This window comes from Nannobrachium achirus, assembly GCF_963921795.1.
Source record: "Nannobrachium achirus genome assembly, chromosome: 8".
Taxonomy (NCBI): domain Eukaryota; kingdom Metazoa; phylum Chordata; class Actinopteri; order Myctophiformes; family Myctophidae; genus Nannobrachium; species Nannobrachium achirus.
In genome coordinates this window covers 44,549,800-44,571,891 of record NC_137817.1, presented here as the reverse complement: position 1 = coordinate 44,571,891, position 22,092 = coordinate 44,549,800, and the positions used below count along the sequence as shown (strand labels likewise).

The following is a 22,092-nucleotide window of genomic DNA, read 5'->3' as shown; positions in this document are numbered from 1 at the left end:
CCCTACAGGAATATCGATACAAAAAATAAACAATGGGAACCCTTGTAATAGTTGCATCTAGCGGCAGAGACGTCAGACTTCGGTAGCAATTTTCCGGGAAGACATAAAAAATGGTTATTGAATGAAACGGCAGAAATGTTTTCATCTTTTATTCTGCATGATTCGATTTGACATTATTTTGAATGTGAAACTAGCTCTTGCAGGGTCTTGCCATAATGACAATAAAGACACACCCAGCGGAAGCCCTGCTGTCTGGTGTATCAATGATGTCATTACATCTCCAAATTTGAGGTTCGTTTCAGCCAGGAATTATCCACATTGACAACCATCAGAATACGATGAGTAGCCTTCCTACAGACATAAAGTCATGCCATTTATTTATGAACACAACAATTGATGGTGGAATTGGCTGAAATGAAAGGGCTAAAATCGAGCACCATATTGGTCAGGCCCAGCTCTGGAGACCCTAACAGTTTCTAAAAGATTCTAGACCATGTTGGACAGCTCTGGTGAGTCCTCCTGAATCTCTTGAGTCAATTCTGGTATTGGTTTGCTTTCCTGCAGTTTCTGGAGCAATTTGCAGTTCCTTTGCCTTGTTTCCTCATTGATTGGATAATAGTAGAAAACAATTAAGCCAGCCAGAATGAACAGCACGGGCACAGCAGAGATCAGCAGTCGTAGGGTAAGCTTAACCACGTCTGGTTGTGAACAGCCTCTAGTAATGTAGCCTCCAAAATATAAGCTCAGTGTAGAAATGCCCAGGGAAAGTCCAGCTGCAAATTTCTGGAAGAAGACATAGAATGAGAAAAAGATGGTCTCGTGGTCAATGGAGTCAGGATTGTGTACCTTGAAGTCATCGACCACATCGGGAAGCATGGACCACGGCAACAGTAAGGCTGCACCTATGCCCGCCCCAGCAGCAAAGGAGAAAATGTAGGTGGCGGTCAGGTTTTTCTCCACTGTTACTACCAGAATTACGAAGGGAATAGCGGAAGAGTTTCCAACATAAAAAGCTGTCTTCTTCCCAAACCTCTTTCCGAACCAATGCCAGAAGGGGACACTCAAGGCGGCGGAGATCATGCTGACCAGTAGAATGTTCTGGAAGTGATTTCTTCCAGATTCCAGTGTATAGGTGCAGAACACGGCAAAGTTCCCCTCCAGGAAATAGAAACCTGTTCCTGTCAATAGGACAGCTATGTTCAGTATTGCATAGGGTCCATACCCCATAACGGTCCTTACTGCCTGGAGGAAAGACATGGGCACTGCCCCGGCACAAGATTCTTTTTTCTCTTTCACTCCAAAGAAAAGAACGGTGGCACAGAAAATGTAGATGGCGCTGATGGCACACGAGGCCATCATGTAGGCGAATCTTGTGTCGTCAAGGGAGATGTCAAGAGTGAAAGTATTGGCCACAAACATGGAGGTAGAATTGTTGAGTTCCGCTATGACAGCACTGGGTTCAGTGATGCACGGTGCACTGGCCCTGCCCACTATCTGCCCCTGGACGCCTGTACCGATCAACATGGCCAGAACCTCCATAGTCATTCTGTAAGCGCTGCACGAATCTCTCTGCTGCTGCTCTGAGCATATGAACATGGTGAGGGCAGTGTAGGGCACATGGAAGCAAGTCTGTAGTGTCACAAAGAGGCAGTAGAACACCAGGTACCAGAAGACCTTGCCCTCCTCAAAAGGGGGGACGTACCATAAGAGGAAATATGCCACCACAGCAAAAGGAGTTGACAGCACAATCCAGGCCAGCAGGCGTCCGTACCGCGTCCATGGGCTGCGCGACACAAAATAGCCCACAGCGGGGTCTGTTATCGCGTCCCATACTCGGCCTGCAAACACGATTTTGGAAGCATGGATAGGGTTCAGCTCAGCGACGTCCAGTAGATAGATCTGCAGGAAGAAGCCCATGGCAGTTGCTGTGATCTGGTAAGGCACTCCACCAATGGCATAGCACAGTTTATTGCATACTGACAAACTGTCCCTTGGCTCATGCTCATCAGCAACTTTAAAGCCGTCTGAGCTGATGCCATTTGAGATGACTGCCTGATTATTCGATAAATCTGTGTCGGACGGCACGTCTTGGGCCATAATAACTCTGTTATGCTTGAGCTGTCGGGTGGATGTAGTACGTTTGTAGCCACAGTAACTCCTACCTCTGCTTGAGACCTTCCCAAATCGTTCCCAATTAAGCCCTCCACATTTAGCAGAATTCCACCCTACAACAACTTATAGGGCAAACCGAGCATTGGTCTGATGTCACAGACAACACAAACCATTGCCTACATTATGGGTCCTTCCAGAAGTGTCATTCAAGAGAGTGTTCCCTTATTCCCTTAAGCCAGATGTACAGTAGGAGCAGTGCTAACTGCTCCTACATCTGGCTTTGTCTGTCTGTCTGTCTGTCTGTCTGTCTGTCTGTCTGTCTGTCTGTCTGTCTGTCTGTCTGTCTGTCTGTCTGTCTGTCTGTCTGTCTGTCTGTCTGTGTGTCTGTATGTATGTCTGTATGTATGTATGTATGTATGTATGTATGTATGTCTGTGTGTGTGTATGTATGTATGTATGTGTGTATGTATGTATGTATGTATGTACGGTATGTATGTATGTATGTATGTATGTATGTATGTATGTATGTATGTATATATATATATGTATATATATATGTATGTATGTATGTATGTACTGTATGTATGTATGTATGTATGTATGTATATGTATGTATGTATGTATGCATGTACGTACGTACGTACGTACGTACGTACGTACGTACGTACGTACGTACAGTATGTATGTCCCACACTTGGCTCATTGGCCAAGCTTCGTGGGACGCTTAAGTGTTAATGAAACTAGAAATGCAGTTCCTGCAGAAACTGTGTGGGCTCGCTGAACTCAATGGACTTTTGGGGTTCCAGAAATGGTTACAGACTTTTGTGAGGTTTTGGGTTCACACAAAAGGTCACAGGAAAAGGTCCATTGAACTCATGCAGCATTCTGTGGTATTGCTACTATTTATATTACAAGCAGTAATATAAATGTTATGACAGAATTCATTTAATTTCCCATAGGGATTCACTGGGAAAATCTCAAAAAGTATAAAAGATTGTAACGAGAAAAATACAAGCACACATAACTGTGTAAAGCTAAACAAGTTGAAGTTCAAAAAAGTGTCATGGGAGCTAAAGCCACCATTTACTTATATAAGGCACCACTCACTTCACACTGGAGGTGATTTTTGAGCGGTGCTCCTGGAAGGAGTTAAGCTCCAACATCTGTCTTTGTCCGGGACGCAAAGCATGGCCTACATCTGGCCCTCATCGTGGCACAAAGCGATCAAAGTTTGTTGTATACACCCAGGGTCACATTGGCCAAGCTTTGCGGGATGCTTAATGAATGCTTAATAAATAGCCCTGCTCACTTCACAATGAGTGTGATTTTTACCTTATTTTCACGGCAACAGGGACACACCATGTGGCCAGGATGTACACAAAGAGCACATGGCCAGTTGGATTTTTATCCGCAATGATGGTGTTCTTAGTTAGGGCCCATAGAAAAAAGCTTGTTTTGACCAAAAACAGTATCTGGGAAGATAACCTGAGATAAAGTATTTTCCCAAAGACAGGCAGTATCAATGGCAGTGTTACAGATACCGTTGTTTTGGGTTGAGATTGGCACATTTCCTGGGGCAAACTGCCCAGATCATGCATGTCACACGTGTCTTCTTCTTTTTTCGTTTTTTACTCTCAAAAAAGCATCTGCAATGTAGTGCATTTGAAACTACATTGCAGTGCACCTGAGTGACATGAGTGAGATGAAAAAAAACCTGAGTGAAATGTGCCAATGTGAACCAGAGACATCGGTACATGGCATAGAAGTACAGATACAGAGATTTCCATATGGGCATATACTGTATGTCTGATCGGCGGTGAAGCGCATGTAGGCGAGACAGGGAGGGCCGCTCGTAAGAGCATAGACGTTGTGGTATCTCAATATGAGGGGCACTGCCAGGTAAGCACGTCACCAGGGGGAGAGCATGGCTAACGCTAATACCTACCTACCCTAGAGAGAAGAAAGTAACGCTCATACCTACCTGCGGCGAAAGGAAAGAAAGACTGTTGTGCACTGCTTACCTGTGAAGGAAGAAGAAGACAATAGAACTATTATTATTTGCATTTGTTATTGTTTATTTGATTATTTGATTATTCTTCCCCCCTCCCCGCACTCTGTATGATTTCCCCAAATAAATGCGCTATTTGGCTTTCACACTGACAAGTGTTGTGTCTTGGTTTGGTTCAGTTGCCCACAACGTATACACCCAATCATCCCACCTGGTGCAGAACCCAAAGACACCGTCAATAAATATTAAAGTATACATGTATCTGTATCCCTATACAGTACAATCACCCTGCCTGATGCGAAGAGTTTACATAAAGGCTTTCAATCTATGACATTCTGGTGATTACATTCGTGCAACACATCAAAATTGGTATATTCCTATGGAAAGGATCTTTGGAAACATGCGGGTGAGCCGTCATGTCTTTCTTTCGCTTCTGCTTCGCTTTCTACAGTTGCCACGGCAACCTCTGGACTAACACTGGCAATTCATTGTGCGCCGTGTCAGCCTTGTTGTTGTTCATGATTCACAGATCATGAAAAGGGTTTGATCTAAGAACTGAACAGAACATGGAGATCATACAGTACTACTCTACCCACCCAGGTACATCTTTCCATAAATAGCCAAAGTTCCATGACACATTTCCTCTGAATCCTGTTCTGCTGTTTTGATCTAAGCAGTGTTGCATAGAGCAGAGTGGACAATTTTTTAAATAGCCTAAATGAAAGATTGGGAAACAATCCATGACGGATCTGCATTGGGTTTCTGAGGACATTTTCATGTGGAGTAGACCTCAAATAGCATGTATTTTACCGTGGACCACCATTTGAAGAGAGTTCGTGCCAGGGACCCTCGTAAGAGAAGATGTGTCAAGATTTGTCCAATTTTATTCAAATAAAAATCACACGCAATGTGAAGTGAGCGGTGGTCGTGCTTGCATAACATCTTCAGACTAGGATTTAAGTCTAGGATGTACAGGCTATGCTACACACACACATTTTGCTATGGCAAAACACTGAAGAAAAAGGCTACAGACATATGACATCACTAGACAAACATGATGCTACGCACACACATTTTACTATGGCAAAACGCTGAGGAAAAGGCTACGGACACACGCACAGCTACGGACACACACACATTTTGCTATGGCAAAACGCTGAGGAAAAAGGCTACAGACATACGACATATGACATCACTAGACAAACATGATGCTTCGCACACACATTTTACTATGGCAAAACGCTGAGGCAAAAGGCTACGGACACACGCACAGCTACGGACACACACACATTTTACTACTAGTAAGACACCCGAGGGTGGAATGCGACCTCAGGGTGACATGCAACCTCGCCCTAAAGGGCGAGGTCGCGCCAATTCTTGACAATCTGGCCAACCACAGCGTTTCTCTGACGATTCTAGTTGTTGTCATTCTGGGGGGAGTTTGTTCATGTTTTTGTGAGGGTATCAACCCTAGGAGACACGGGGAGAACACGCAAACTCCACACAGAAAGGCCCTATCGCTCACACCCTAGGTTAGGTTGGCGATAGGGCCTTTCTGTGTGGAGTTTGCCTAAACATGGAGATGTGGTACAGAAGGACTCATATATGGGCATAAAAAGTATGTCATGTGACATCACTTCCTGTACAGACAGTCAGACAGACAGCCATTGACTCCGACCTAACAATGGCTACTGTCTATGACGGTAGTCCCATATGACATGATGTACTAGACTATCTCCATATATAGTGTTATCCACATCTCCATGTTTAGGCCAAACAGATTCGCTCCATTTCTCCATGTATAGGTCCAAATGCCCAACGTTGAGCTTGACAACGAAACGTTCTTGACACAGCAGCCCCCATATTTACTTTAGAAAATATGTTAAATTTTAAGTACGTTTCGAGTACCGGTTTGATACAAGAGCGAATAAGCACTACACTTCTGGAATCATGTGCGTCGACTTAAAGTTGGATCCAGGCCTAATAACTTTATCTGGCCGCCCCGTTGCCACCTCCTTGTTACATTTTCGTGACATCATGAAGTGATGTCACAACTCGCTGACATCACACTGACATGATGGAATAGACTTTCTCCATATATAGTGTTCTCCACATCTCCATGTTTAGGCCAAACAGATTCGCTCCATTTCTCCATGTATAGGTCCAAATGCCCAACGTTGAGCTTGACAACGAAACGTTTTTAACACAGACGCCCCCATATTTACATATATATATATAAAAAGTATGTCATGTGACATCACTTCCTGTACAGACAGTCAGACAGACAGCCATTGACTCCGGCCTAACAATGGCTACTTTCTATGACGGTAGTCCCATATGACATGATGGACTGGACTATCTCCATCTCCATATATAGTGTTATCCACATCTCCATGTTAGGACTCATATATGGGCATAAAAAGTATGTCATGTGACATCACTTCCTGTACAGACAGTCAGCCATTGAATCCGGATTAACAATGGCTACTGTCTATGACGGTAGTCCCATATGACATATTGGACTAGACTATCTCCATATATAGTGTTATCCACATTTCGTGTAGCCGCCCTGTACAGGAGGTGATGTCACAACTCGCTGACATCACACTGACATCACAGAGGATACGGACGGTCACGAGGATACGGAAGGAAGGAAGGACACTCAAGCGACACGGTTCTTCAGAGTATATGCGACCTTCGGTCGCAATGACAAAACGCTGAGGAAAAAGGCTACGGACACACACACAGCCACTTATAGGAGCGGTTTGCACCGCTCAGAAATAGCAGATCTATGATCTCATTGCGATTGTAGAAAATAATCTACAAGCTCACAATGAGTGCAATGCGACAAATTGTGAGCTTGACTGTGAGCTTGTAGATCCAATATTTTCAAAGGACTTTTATACATGTTATACATTTCAAAACTTGTGAAATGGGACATTATGCCTTTTGATACCAATACTTTTGTACTTTTACTCATAGTCAATCTTGAATTCCGGACTTTGACATGCAAGAGTATTTCTACATTGCAGTATTGATACTTTAGTAAAAAAAATGTGAATACTTTTTCCACCACTGGGGGTGGGGTTGTGTGAAGAGGAAGACAACTGGATCCATGGGGAAGAATCAACAGGATTGAAGGGTAACTTAATGACTCTCTGAAGGCACATAATGAGCTCTTAAAACAAGAAGGAAAAACACTTTAGGGAGCCCTTCTGGTAGCAAACATTTAAGAAGCCTTCATTACTTGGCTGCTTTATTCGAACATTTTATAAACCACTGTGCAAACATCCAAACTATTATAGAAAAGCGTATGCATCTGATTTATTCACAAAATGGTTTGGCCATTCAATTTGAAACTGAACATGGGCATTGTTGTTGTATTATTATTTTTCTATTATTATTCGTTTTTTCTGTTTTGCTTCTTTTTTGTGTCTTTTTTTTTTGTTGTATTTTTGCCATATATGCACAGAGTTGGAGCTATGGAATTTGTAGTCCCTGTCCTGTAACTGTGGTTTTATGGAATCTCTGCTTTGGCACAAATCCATGAATGTGCTGCATAGTTAATCCATTAAGACCTGAGGCCACTTCTACTGTTGCCTTCTAAATCAGTAGTTCTCACTTTTAGGATTTAAAAAAAATGTTCTAAAATAGCAGATGCACAGCGCGGCATGAAGTGACATGCTGTGAGCTTGTAATATATCTGATATTTTTGAAAAGCCAACGCTAAAATCTAAAATTACACAGATAGATGCTTTCCTGGTTTTAATGTAGAGACTATTATATGGTCTTAGTAGACGGCAGAAACTGTGCAGAACTTATAGGAGAACATTTATTTGAAAGGTTATTGGCACTGAGATGAGGGAACATCCAGCATCGTTTGACAACCCAGCCTTGGCATCCAAGATATTTGAGCTGTTCATCCACATTTTTGCAAAGTCTGCAAGCAGTTGGGGCATCGATACCCACCAGGCAGGGGTCATCGCCATGTTAGCGTGTGGTGGAAAGTTTTTGTCAAAGTTATATATTTTTTCCTGCACGGACAACCCATGAAGAAACAGGCAGACCGCCCTTAATGACCATAACAGGTCTGTAACTCTGAGAGTATTCAAATGGAACCAAATGGACCCTTACGGTTCCAAGACCAGGGGCCTATTTTCGTCCATGCCTTATCCCTGACTTCTTTGCCTTTTTCTTTACCATTTTGAAACATTGTTAAATAGTTTTACTTGACGATTTACATCGACACATTGTGAGCTTGTAGAATGTTGAAGTATTTTTAAATGTTTTTCAAAATAGTAAAAAAAGGCAAAGACGTTTAGGGGTAAGGCAAATAAATGAATGAAAATAGGGCCCCAAGTCTTTGCCACGGACACATTTGTCTGTGTGCGGACATATTGACGACTCCTGGCACTAGGTATTAAATAGTACAAATACAATATACAAATAGGACTGTTGAAAGTTATCCTGGAGTAAGGAGTAGACACATTTAACTCAAAACCCACAAGACAGAAGAAAGTATTTCACCTCAAATGCTCTTGGAATGCAGACTATGCTGCTGAGTGTGTGCCCTCCCTTCACACACCAACACCACTACACACGCCAAGCTCCCAATAATGTGCTACTTAACTAAGCTCACAAGATAATTATAAGGGCCATTGTTTGCTGCATCATCAGGGGTATCGGCTCCATTAGAAAATGCATTAGGTAGGGCACTTTTCATTAGCACTGAAACAAGTACATTCCTCCCCTAGACAAACTCTGTGGTGCACACAGTAATCAGCACACTGATTCCCGTTAGCAGGATCCAGCAGGACAGCAGAGTACCCGTAGTCCCGTACGGGTAAATCTTTTCACCGACAGAGAGAAAACTCTGGAGTTTACAGTTGTTTGCTGGATACAGTCCTTCCTTTGACAGACTCCCATGCTTTTATACACAGTGACAATCTGCTGTTTAGTAAAAAACAAAGGAAACTACATTATACATGTACACATTAAAGGAGAAGTTCACCCCCTAAATTACTTTTTTTTCTTCTATTGATTACTCATGCCATGGAGACTTGAGTTGAATAATATTTGTTAGTATTTGTTGCATTCCTAAGACAATAATTTGATTACAATAAATGTACCCTATTGATTTTGGATCCAGAATCATTGGGGGTAAATTTACTACAATCCATTTGTTGTCTTAGGAATGCGACAAATGCAAAAGAATATTATTTAACTCAAGTCTCCATGGTGTGAGCAATCAATAGAAAAAAAATCATTTTGGGGTGAACCACCAACACTGACAAAACAGAATGCATATGTAGCCCCCACAGTTAGTACCAGCCATGAACCAGCGACAACAGCCCTGCTAATCGGGCTCAGCCCTATTAGCACGACGGGTTGTGCGTTGGACTGGCGAGTGGGAGTCCCGGGTTCAATCCCGCTTCTGCGTCGCACTACAATCTGGCGTTGTCGGCAGGATGAGGTATCCTCGCGTGAGGGACAGGTCCACGTCGCGTGCGGCGGTCCGCGGCGTGAAGTGTGAAGCGCGAGGGAGCGCTCCAAAGATCAGGGGGGTGATTGTAGCCCCCACAGTTAGTACCAGCCATGAACCAGCGACAACAGCCCTGCTAATCGGGCTCAGCCCTATTAGCACGAGGGGGGCGGCATAGCTCAGGGGTAGAGAAACCGTTATTAGCCAACGAAGGGTTCCCGAAGGGTTCCCAGTTCGAATCCGGGCTCCCCCTGAGTTAATGTCGAAGGGTCCTTGGGCAAGACTCTGTACCCCTAATTGCTCCGGTGAGTAGGTTGGTGCCTTGCATGGTTTCCTCCGCCACCGGTGTATGAATGTGTGCGTGAATGGGTGAATGTAATGCACAATCTCTGTAAAGCGCTTTGGATAAAAAGCGCTATATAAATGCACCATTTACCATTTAGCACGACTGGTTGTGCGTTGGACTGGCGAGTGGCGAGTGGGAGTCCCGGGTTCAATCCCTGCTTCCGCGTATCACTACACATACGAGACAGATGAGAAGAGGATGGAGGGCCATGTGTGAGAATTTGTGGAATTTGGTTTAAAGGAATATACAGATCTAACATAAGTATGTGTTATTAAGTGATTTTGTATTTTAGTTTTTGTTAAATAGCTCTATATTCTTATAGCTATATAATATATAATCCACAACAAGGGTCTCCCTGTCTCTTCCTCTCAAGTAAACAGAAAATACATGGTCAGGATACAGAAGTGTATCCATCAAGTTTGGAGAGAGAACTCATACATAATACGGGATGAATAAGTGAAATTGAAAGTGATGACCCCACACAAATACGCTAGTCTAAATGAGCAGACACAATTGGAACTGGAACACTATAAAAGTGGAAGCTATACCACCTGAATGTGTTTTCGGTTTACTTTCTGGAGCTGGAGAGAAGGGGAGACCCCTGTTACTGAACAAACACCCTATAGCAATGATTACTCTCAGAATACACCAGTATATACTGTCACAACAAGGACAAAACACATTATTATCCAGGAACAACACTTCCTACTTTAAATACAGCAGAATGCATAAACAAACAACACTTATTAGATATCCTTGTCTTATTTCTACAATCCTTAAATGCATAATATTTCCATAAAGTGCAGATGAGGTGCACTTTGCTTTGACACTCTCTCAATGTCTAGAGCGGTGGGATTTCAGAAAAAAAAAACAGGAGGCATTTTGGGGTTAACCCTTAAGTTCTGTTCAGATTCACTACACCTTCGTTCTGTTCGGGTCATTTTGACCCGGTGGATATTTGGTTTAAAAAAAACAACACTAATATAAATTTTAACTTAACAAATCATCATGATACATTGACTTTGACTCAATACCAAACAATTCATATGATATATTTGGTAAATGTTTGCATTTCTGCTTTGCTATATCACATTAAACACTGAAAGAGCTAGGCGTTTTTACTGATTTAGCTGAAATCCATGTAAAAAAAACGACTTCATTTAATACTGGGCAATATTGCTCATGCTTATAGGAAGGGGGGGAGGGTTCGGAATGGGGCTTCGGAAGGGGGGTGTTAGAAGTGGGGGTGACTGTGTGTCTGTGTTTTGGCATAATACTGTGTATTTCTGTGCTTCCGGGTCAAAATGACCCGAACAGCACTTAAGGTTCAAAAAATATGAGGGGGGTGTAGCATGGGTGTAGTGCAAAAATATTTTTTTTACATGTTCATCTCAGAAGAATCTTTAAGGCCAGTGAGTTTCAGGTGGAAACATTTTTAACTTCTACCTTTTTTTTCCAAATGAAAATGTAAAACGGGTCAAAATGACCCGAACAGCACTTAAGGTTGGGGAACCAGGCCATTTAACAGCATTCATGGGTGCAGAATCTGAAAAACCTGGTTCCCAAGCAATATTTTGAGGTTTTGACCTTCTAATTAACAAAATGGATGGTGAATTATCAATTTTGAACTATTTCTTCTAAATTTCACTATTAGTAATTTTATCATCTAATCAGGCTTTTTGGAACACCCAGGACATTTTTTGAGTTGATTCAACGCCCTCCTAATACGTGAGCAGGTCGGGTTTTTGATAACTTTTTTCATTTTTTTTCCATTATTTTTATTTTTTTAAATACATGAAAAAGGTTATCGAAAAAACACTGCATGTTCGTGTATTAGGAGGGCGTCAGGAGTCACCAGAAAAAAGGATGGGTGTTTTCATTGAATCTATCATGGTCACTTAAAAAAAATGTAAGTGAAAAATCCCTTTCAATAACTTTGTAACAAGGCAAGCAAAATAAAAATAAAATGTCTATACAGTATCTATCTGTACTGAAGGTCAGACAATGTGATTAACCCTTAAGTTCTGTTCGGATTCACTTCAACTTGGTTCTGTTCACGGGTCATTTTGACCCGGCGGGGGATATTTGGTTTAAAAAACAATAATAATATAAGTTTTAACTTAACAAATCATCATCATCATCATATATTGACTTTGTCTCAATTCCAAACAATTCATATGATATATATGGTAAATGTTTGCATTTATGCTTTGCTAAAAACTGAATAGGTGCTTGGTCTACCTTAATTTTTCTTAGATTACTATTTCTATGCATTTGATGTATTGATGTTGATGTAGCCGATTGATGACGTATTACCTTGCTATTGTAAATCGCTCTGGATTAAGAGCGTCTGACAAATTGTAAATTGTAATTATAAAAGCTCTGTGCATGTGCTGTTACTGTCATTAAGGCACGGCTCTGTAAGGGATAGTTCTGCCTCGGTTCATAAGGGCAATATCATTTTTGCCATCCCACTTTTACTCCAGACATCCGTAGGAACAGGTCAGTACCTTCAAATCTGCTCTATGACATTGAAAAACAGGTCAAAAAATACTTCTCCCCAATTCTGGATGATAGCGCTATCTTTCCAACACACAGAAGCAGCAACGCTTTAAGGCAGGTCTGGGATCAGATCTCAATCAGTCCAACATAAAGGAGCACTGCTACGAGGAACATCTAGGATCAGATCTCCCTTGTCCTTGCAGATCGGGGTTTGTTCCAGTAGTATTCAAATCTATTGTACGTTTGCATGTGTCTGTGTGAGATGGAGATGAAAAGTCCACGTTCTGTGTGTGTGTGTGTGTGTGTGTGTGTGTGTGTGTGTGTGTGTGTGTGTGTGTGTGTGTGTGTGTGTGTGTGTGTGTGTGTGTGTGAGTGTGTGTGTGTGTGTGTGTGTCCATGCATGCGTCTGGGGAGCTGCTCTATTTCTCAAGTTATCTTCACCTTCATCAGCCAAAACCTCTAATATATGTTTATCTGTGTGTTTATCTGACTCAAGGTCAGGACTTTTACTGCGTGTGCAGTGCATGTGTGTGTGTGTGTGTGTGTGTGTGTGTGTGTGTGTGTGTGTGTGTGTGTGTGTGTGTGTGTGTGTGTGTGTGTGCGCGTGCAACCCTGTGTATTATTTGAACTTTTGATTGTGTTTGTGTGTGCATGTGCGAGCTTCCCTGAGAGAGAGAAAAAAAGAAAGAGCATTAAGTGAGAGCACATGCATTTCATGCGAAACAACAAAACGTGTGTGTGTGTGTGTGTGTGTGTGTGTGTGTGTATGTGTGTGTGTGTGTGTGTGTGTGTGTGTGTGTGTGTGTGTGTGTGTGTGTGTGTGTGTGTGTGTGTGTGTGTGCAGATTTATCTCGGCGGCGCAATGTATGTGATGCATCAGCTTCACAATCTCATGCTTTATCGGGAATTGGGTGGCGTAGAGGTAAAACACTTGCCTACCACCGCAGAGACTTGGGCTCAGTGCCAGGAATAGAGTCTGGCCAAGCCACATTTCAACTAACACAATCGTTTGTCTTCACAGGTGGGTTCACAAGTTTGTTTTGCCAGGAGGGGATTGCGTTCTTGTGTCACAGCACTAGCGACCTCTGCTGTTTTTTGTTTGTTTGTTTGTTTCCACCCCTCCCCCCTCAGGGAGCCTGGAATCTCTCTATTCATTGTATGCTCTACCGGTCAAACTCTTCACCATCAGGAGAAACAAAGTGGATGGTGACTCCATGTGCATCAGACAGTGATGTGGTGGTCTAAACCTCCCCAAGCCACAGTCAGCCAGTGAGAGAAAGTGCGGGCTGACAGTGAGAGAGGCCACAGTAAACCATATGTGGGAAAAAGAAAGGTACTTCTTTGGCAGACAGTCGGTTCTGACAAAGAGACACATGACTCATGAGGCAGAGCCACGCGTAAAAATCAGGAGGAAAATGTGGTGCTGTGATAGGTCTATGGCATTTTATAGGATGATTTGAACACAGTCATCAAAAATAGTGAGTTCTCCAAGCAGTGAGACACATTCATGACAAGATCAAGCGACCATCACCCTAACAACCTCAAGGCCTACACAGTATAACCCACCGACAGGGTTGATGTGCCATATATTCATCACTAGAAATGTTATACTCTTGTAATCTCGCGTCAGCAAAGCTTGTCATGTCTTAAGGCTATTCTGGGCAAATATCAAACTGTCAAACATAAACTGGGTAAATGTCAAACAATATTTCTTGCCAAGCACAATTTCACTGCACATCTGTTAAACCCAAAGTAGTTGCAGGCTCCTTTCTTCTCCACCTCGTTGCCGCCTTGCTCCCTAACAGGAAACCTAAACATAAAAGGCTGAATCAGAGCTTGAGCAAGTGGATAATGAGTTTACATGGGGACACGCAACGCTTGGAGGCAAATTCAACCCCAGTGTGGAATGCTTTGTTTAGTTTCTAAAGCATTTTGGCTCCATGGTATCAACAGAAATCCATTCTGGGAACTCATTTGGTTAAACAAATAAACAAATGGCTACTGGGGCATGTCTGTTTTAATGCCCGAATGACAGGAAATCAGGCATAGGCATGCCCCTTTGTGCTAATTTGCTTGCTTCCTGCTCAAGGGCCTGCCCCCTATGGAGAGCTACTATTCAAATGAAAGAGGGATCCTGCTGACAGATTTTCATAGCAAATTGAAGGAATTAAAAGAACTCGCGCTTCCCACATGTCATCAAATAAACTTGCCTGCTGCTGTGATCCGATGTTAAGAACGTAACAATAGAGAGAGAGGCGGAGGGGGAACATGCTGTTAAACTGAGTCAGCGGTTTATGTGCTGTTTCCCCACACCACTAGATGGCACTAAAACACCTCAGACATAAGAGAAAATGGTGGGAGAGAGGAGATCAAGAGAAAGGCAGAAGGAGAGAGGGAGGACAGAGAGAGGAGGGAGAGAGCAATAAAGAATACAGAAGGTAGAGAGCAAAATGAACAGTGGGAAAGAGAACAACGGTAAACAAATGCAGAGTAAGAAAGCTGCAATGGAGAGGGGGGAGGAGGTCGGTCGAAGGATTGAGGGCTGTAAAAGGTGAGGAAAGAGAGAATCAGCGGGAGGATGTAGCCAGGAGAGATCAACAAGGGAAGACAGGGAGGGAGGGAGGGAGAGAGGGAGAGAGAGAGAGAGAGAGAGAGAGAGAGAGAGAGAGAGAGAGAGAGAGAGAGAGAGAGAGAGAGAGAGAGAGAGTGTTTAAGAAAACAGACAGTTGCAAAGACGACAAGATGGGAGAGACAGATGGGAAGATAAATGATTGGCGACAGATAGACACGGGGTGAGAGATGAGACGACGTGACTCGTGGCGGCGGAGATGGGAGAGCGTTCCCATTCACAGTGGGTAGCTGGGTTAACATTTTAATCAGATTTCGAGTGTCCCGCTGTCATCAAAGAGACAAATTAACTCTGCCACTCCGCCAGTTGATATACGTTCTGATCTCTCTGTGTCTCTGTGTTGAGGAGGTATTAGCCAGGCCATTCGCCCAGTTTGGCCCGGTTTACACTTGGTCACGCCCCGACGTTAGCAGATCCAAAAGCTCACAACGTGCAGCGGTGTGACTCGTTAGCGAGCTTGTAGATCGTCTCTTTCCGATGCGCGGCACGACATGCGGCCAAGTACAACTCGGCATTACTGGAAAGCGGTAATTACATTCTTTCACAGCCTTTTTGGGGGCCACTAGAGCAGAATTTGATTTGCTGGCATTGCTGCCAAGCTTTCTCAAAATGTGAGTGTGTGTGTGTGTGTGTGTGTGTGTGTGTGTGTGTGTGTGTGTGTGTGTGTGTGTGTGTGTGTGTGTGTGTTACCAACTGTTTGATCTCAGTAAGGGCTACAGTTATTGATTCAGAACATTATTTATCTATCACCAGTCAATGCACGGAGCCAGAGGTACCTTGTAATGTTACAACAGCAAAAACAACAACACTGGACTGGTTTAAAACTACAAGGAAAGCTATAGCTTGCATTCCTGCTGCAGATCACACTGTCTCTCATACACTATTCTAATAAATATACTGTAGTCACCTTTAAAGTCAAAGCCAGTTTACAGGTCCTCATTGTCTGCACCATGACCACAGAGTACACACCGGCTGCTATGTATATGTTACAGTCACTTTGGGTAACTCAGTGAGAGCGGGGTAAGAGCGCTCGTTTTGTCGTTCACCACACACCCCTAACACCACCTGGATCAATTCACTTTGATAGTCTCTTATCAGCGCACCTGTGTACTTCTGCGTATTCACCATGAGATGGCGACAACAGCCATTCACTTGTGTAGTCGCTGACGTCACTCGTTTGCGACCACTCTTTCTTTGTTTATCTACTAGCGTAGCTCAGCTGTGTTTAGCCATTAGCTTACTATGCCTAACTCTAACCCTAACCCTAACCTTAACCTCAGTAAAACTATGCCTAACCCTAACCCTAACCTCCGTGGGGTGATGCGCTATCATTCCTGCCGAAACTACGTTGATGTTGTCGTTGTTGTGGATCAAAGCGACGGCTTGTTCCGCCCCGCGCCACACAGCGAGCGCTCCTGTTCTCAATTTCACTGAAACTCAAAAAAACTGGATATAAGGGAATGTACATTGCTAGGTATGACATAATTGCTGACCTATTAGTTAAGGACATAAGTTCATATGTTTCATCATCTGCCAAAATCTATAAGCACTGTTTCAACTGTCATGAAAATGATGCCTCTTCAGATGTCACAGCTAATGGTGCGTTCAAACCTGAAGACTGAAGAGATATATATTTTTCTAGTCGCTTAAATCACTTCACTTTGGTCGCACTGGTCACTTTAGTCGCTTGTTTGTGACTTGACGGTGGGAAGAATCTCCCTTCAACACTCACCGACCGACCATGTTTTCTCACCGGCCACTGTGGCCTGTTGCACAGGGACAGGGCACAGGCGGTCCTGCCTGGTCCTCCTCTCTTGGATGTCACACGTCAATAAAACACAGTTTGTTGGCTTGTTTTGTTTACCTGAGCCCCCACGTTAATAACGCTACTTATAATGTGGGAAAGCTTTCTACTTCAAAACCTATTGAGCAAGTGTTGCATCACCCATTCCATCTTGCACCTTTTTTCAATACAGACAGACAGGCTACAGAGCGCAAAATGAATAAATAAATGAATCATCCACTTGGCCCTGGCAGCGCGCTTCTGAATTGATTGATTGATTGATTTATTGATTGATTGATTGATTGATTGATTGATTGATTGAATGAATACTTTATTAGATGTTCGCATAGGAAAAGCACATGACAGTGCAGTCTACTAAAAGGATTTAAAGAACAAAGCACAATGGTTTGTTTACATTTGGGTCCTTTTGTACTCAATTCATAAAATGTTGATATTTTTCACTATGATGCATGTCACCTTTGGCTCGGACACAGGTCCGAGCCAAAGGTGCCGTTGTGTGCTTGTAGATCTGCTGTTTTCACTACTTTAGTGCGATGGCCTTATGATGAAAGCAGCGAAAAAAATTACAAATTTGAAAATTGGAGATGGAGATCGGAGAGGTTTCTGCCCGACAGTGACGATATTGTTGTTCCCCTTTAACTGGTTACCGGTGGTCAGTTGGAGCTGCGGATGAATAAAATCGAACAGCCAAAACATTCCCGGGCCTCTGGACAGCATCGACGCTAATTGGTTGTCAGGACGCGATGGGTGGAGTCGGTGGGAAGCGAAATTAAGTGGCTTCAGTGCAGTCGAGGTGCAATCTGGGAACCCATCATCAAAGAAAGGGCGACACCCACTCAGAAGCGTAGCGACTCTGAGGCTGTCTCGAGAGATTAGTCGAGGTGTGATTTGGGGGGTTATTTTGAGTCGATGCATGGCCTTGCACGTGAGAGGCGTGACACGGGTCAGAAAAGATACGGGACGGCGTGTAGACGCATGACCGGACCAATGCAACAATGCCGATGATCCCTTGTGCCTCAGGAAAAGGCTGTGCACCCTCTCGTCTGTAGTCAAAATAAAAAAATCCACTTTCACAAAAACAAAGGCGGCTTTAAGCGGTTGAAAACATACTTTTTTTTTGTATGTGTCTGAGTCCCCACCTCACGTTTAAAATACTTTTTTTGGACAGAAAATACAATATTTCTCCAGAAGACACAATCTGCTCAATGGAGTTTTCTATTGGCAAGATTTGTAGAGATGTGGAGAAACTAAAACATGTGACAACTCAAAAAGTGTATTTTAGATGTGAGGTGCGTGTTCCCACTATAAGGAAAGTAGGCTTTTAACATTTTGGAACAGTCTTTGTTTTGATGTGTAGTACCTATTATTTTCTTTGTTTTGATGTGTAGTGAAAGTGTATTTTTTATTTTTACTACAGACGAGAGGCTGAGCAGCCTGGGCTACTGTGGCTGTGAGTGCAAGGGATCAACGGTACCATAGCTTAGGGAGAACTTCTTCTAACTATGGACCAGAGCTATGTGAGAGGCAGAGAGAGATTCTGAGCACAAACATTCATCCAAGATAGATTACTCATCTGAGGTTATTGCTACAACATTCCTTTCCAAAAAAACAAAATCCAATTCAAAAAGCCTGCTTTTAGTGCCTGAACTTTTCGAAAACACGATAATGCAGGTTGTTTGTACCATCTGGTGATATCTGTAAAATACTAACTCTGTATTAGAGTCGAGTCGATCATCACCAAATTTCAATAGCACGTTGCATGGCCTCCGACGGAATCTCAGCGTATTCCTCAGGTCCCGGTGGCCGCAACACGCGACTTGGCCACTATACTTGCAATTTCCCCAAATTGTTTTCTTTGTTGTGCTCATCCGACCAATATTTTACTGTGTATATTTTGTAGTAGGGTTCATGTTATTTACCCTGCTCCTCTGGATAAGAACAGCTGCTAAATTCTTAAATTGTATTGTTTGTGCGTGACCTTGAGTGACTTCTATTGATGTCTCTCCTCGCACTATTGCTTTAGAATGGTTTGGCAAAGTACCATGGCAGTAAAATGACTTCCCTGTGCACTTTCAATTTAAATTATATCCTATTATTTCTTTGTTTTGATGTGTAGTGAAAGTGAATTCTTTTATTTTTACTACAGACGAGAGGCTGAGCAGCCTGGGCTACTGTGGCTGTGAGTGCAAGGGATCATCGGTACCATAGCTTAGGGAGAACTTCTTCTAACTATGGATCAGAGCTATGTGAGAGGCAGAGAGATTCTGAGCACAAAAAAATCATCCAAGATAGATTACTCATCTGAGGTTATTGCTACAACATTCCTTTCCAAAAATCCAACTCAAAAAGCCTGCTTTTAATGCCTGAACTTTTCCAAAACACGATAATGCAATGAGGTTGTTTGTGCCATCTGGTGATATCTGTAAAATACTAACTCTGTATTTTGACACGGTAGGATTTGCAGCAATAAATATGGATCACGGTGTAATTGGAACTAATCTATGCCAGGATGATGGGGGTCGGCAATGTGAAACGGAACCGGTCCTATATCATCTCCTCTGATGTCTGACATCTGTCATCCGCAGCCAGCCACATTTATGCACCTGGCACAGGACTGTGCACCCCTGGCATGTGGGTGTGCTGGAAATGTGCAAGGAATTTATGCAGATCATAGGTGTGTTTTTCAACCTGACAAAAAACAACCCAACGGAAAATTGGAACCCTCCTCCACCGAGCAAACATTTCATATCGTTGCTATCGGGCAAACCTCGTATCTCAAATTTTCAATTCAACGCGGAGGCGCTGTGTGCTTGTAGATCGGCTATTTTCACTAGTTTAAATCTTTTTTTTTTTGGGACATACAAGGTTTCCACCCGACAACGACAATATATCGTCGTTGTCCGATGAAAACCTTGTATGTCCAAAACCGTTAGTTTTGCATTTATCATTTAAAAAACGACTTGACGAAGCCGATCTGCAAGCACACAACGCCTCTCACTTGTAGATCTGCTGTTTTCACTACTTTTGTGTAACAGCCTTGTATGATGAAGCAGGGCTTTACTTTGCGAAAGAACGTACAAATAACTTGGAGATACGAGGTTTCCACCCGACAACGACATTATCTAGCTCCCAGGCTGTAGAATGACCTCCAACCTCAGTCAGGACTGCAGATTCACTCCCAATCTTCCACCACAGTCAGAAAGCACGCCTTTTCAGAGTCTACCTCACCTCCTTGGCACTCCTCATTCCTTGCATCACTACTTGTTGTTATCTTTGACGGGCTGTAATGGCCATGGGGCGGAGATTATGTTTTCATCGCTGCCCGTCCATCTGTCCTTCTGTCTGTGAGCAGCTAATCCCGGGAACCGGCGCTGGACTAATCAAAGTGAAATGTTACACTCCCAGTAATAGACGCACACATATTTGTATAGATGTTTTGATTGGCCGCATGGTGGCGCTATAACAGGCCACTTCCTGTTTTGGCCTGTATCTCTTGAACCGTAAGTCATACCATAATTTCCCATCATCAATTTAGGGGACTCCCCATATTGACCATGCCCCTTTCCGCCTGACAAGATTTTCCATTATTTGGTACATTGTTCTCAGATGTGACATTGTAATTGGCTTGCAAAATTAGTAGGAGGGGCTTATTTCGTGTCGATCATCACCAAATTTCAATAGCACGTTGCATGGCCTCCGAACGGAATCCCAGCGTATTCCTCAGGTCCCGGTGGCCGCAACACGCGACTTGGCCACTATACTTGCAATTTCCCCAAATTGTTTTCTTTGTGCTCTACTTATCCGACCATTATTTTACTGAGTATTTTTTGTACTAGGGTTCCTTAGTGTTCCCACTAAGGAAAGTAGGCTTTTAACATTTTGGAACAGTCTTTGTTTTGATGTGTAGTACCTATTATTTCTTTGTTTTGATGTGTAGTGAAAGTGTATTTTTTATTTTTACTACAGACGAGAGGCTGAGCAGCCTGGGCTACTGTGGCTGTGAGTGCAAGGGATCATCGGTACCATAGCTTAGGGAGAACTTCTTCTAACTATGGATCAGAGCTATGTGAGAGGCAGAGAGAGATTCTGAACACAAAAAATCATCCAAGATAGATTACTCATCTGAGGTTATTGCTACAACATTCCTTTCCAAAAATCCAAATCAAAAAGTCTGCTTTTTAATGCCCGAACTTTTCCAAAACACGATTAATGCAATGAGGTTGTTTGTACCATCTGGTGATATCTGTAAAATACTAACTCTGTATTTTGACACGGTAGGATTTGCAGCAATAAATATGGATCACAGTGTAATTGGAACTAATCTATGCCAGGACAACACATTCTTGGCCAGGATGATGGGGGTCGGCAATGTGAAACGGAACCGGTCCTACTGTATATCATCTCCTCTGATGTCTGACATCTGTCATCCGCAGCCAGCCACATTTATACACCTGGCACAGGACTGTGCACCCCTGGCATGTGGGTGTGCTGGAAATGTGCAAGGAATTTATGCAGATCATAGGTGTGTTTTTCAACCTGACAAAAAAACAACCCAACGGAGAATTGGAACCCTCCTCCACCGAGCAAACATTTCATATCGTTGCTATGGGGCAGAAACCTCGTATCTCAAATTTTCAATTCAACGCGGAGGCGCTGTGTGCTTGTAGATCGGTTTAAATCTTTTTTTTTTTTTGGACATACAAGGTTTCCACCCGACAACGACGATATCTAGCTCCCAGGCTGTAGAATGACCTCCAACCTCAGTCAGGACTGCTGATTCACTCCCAATCTTCCACCACAGTCAGAAAGCACGCCTTTTCAGAGTCTACCTCACCTCCTTGGCACTCCTCATTCCTTGCATCACTACTTGTTATCTTTGACGGGCTGTAATGGCCATATGGGGCGGAGATTATGTTTTCATCGCTGCCCGTCCATCTGTCCTTCTGTCTGTGAGCAGCTAATCCCGGGAACCGGCGCTGGACTAATCAAAGTGAAATGTGACCCTCCCAGTAATAGACGTACACATATTTGTAAAGATTTATTGATTGGACGCATGGTGGCGCTATAACAGGCCACTTCCTGTTTTGGCAGATGTGACATTGTGATTGGCTTGCAAAATTAGTAGGAGGGGTTTATTTCGAGTCGATCATCATTCATCACCAAATTTCAATAGCACGTTGCATGGCCTCCGACGGAATCCCAGCGTATT

The 22,092-nt window shown here is 43.1% G+C and overlaps 1 protein-coding gene across 1 annotated transcript; it reads right to left on the bottom strand.

Annotated features, from left to right (window-relative positions):
• Nucleotides 1-486: 486 nt before the first annotated feature.
• Nucleotides 487-2,097, bottom strand: LOC308290133 (sodium-dependent lysophosphatidylcholine symporter 1-B-like; the record flags this gene model as incomplete). Its single annotated transcript, XM_080731908.1, has 1 exon — nt 487-2,097. The coding sequence occupies one exon, from the start codon at nt 2,095-2,097 to the stop codon at nt 487-489; it is 1,611 nt and encodes a 536-aa protein (XP_080588034.1).
• Between the last annotated feature and the right edge of the window lie 19,995 nt (nt 2,098-22,092).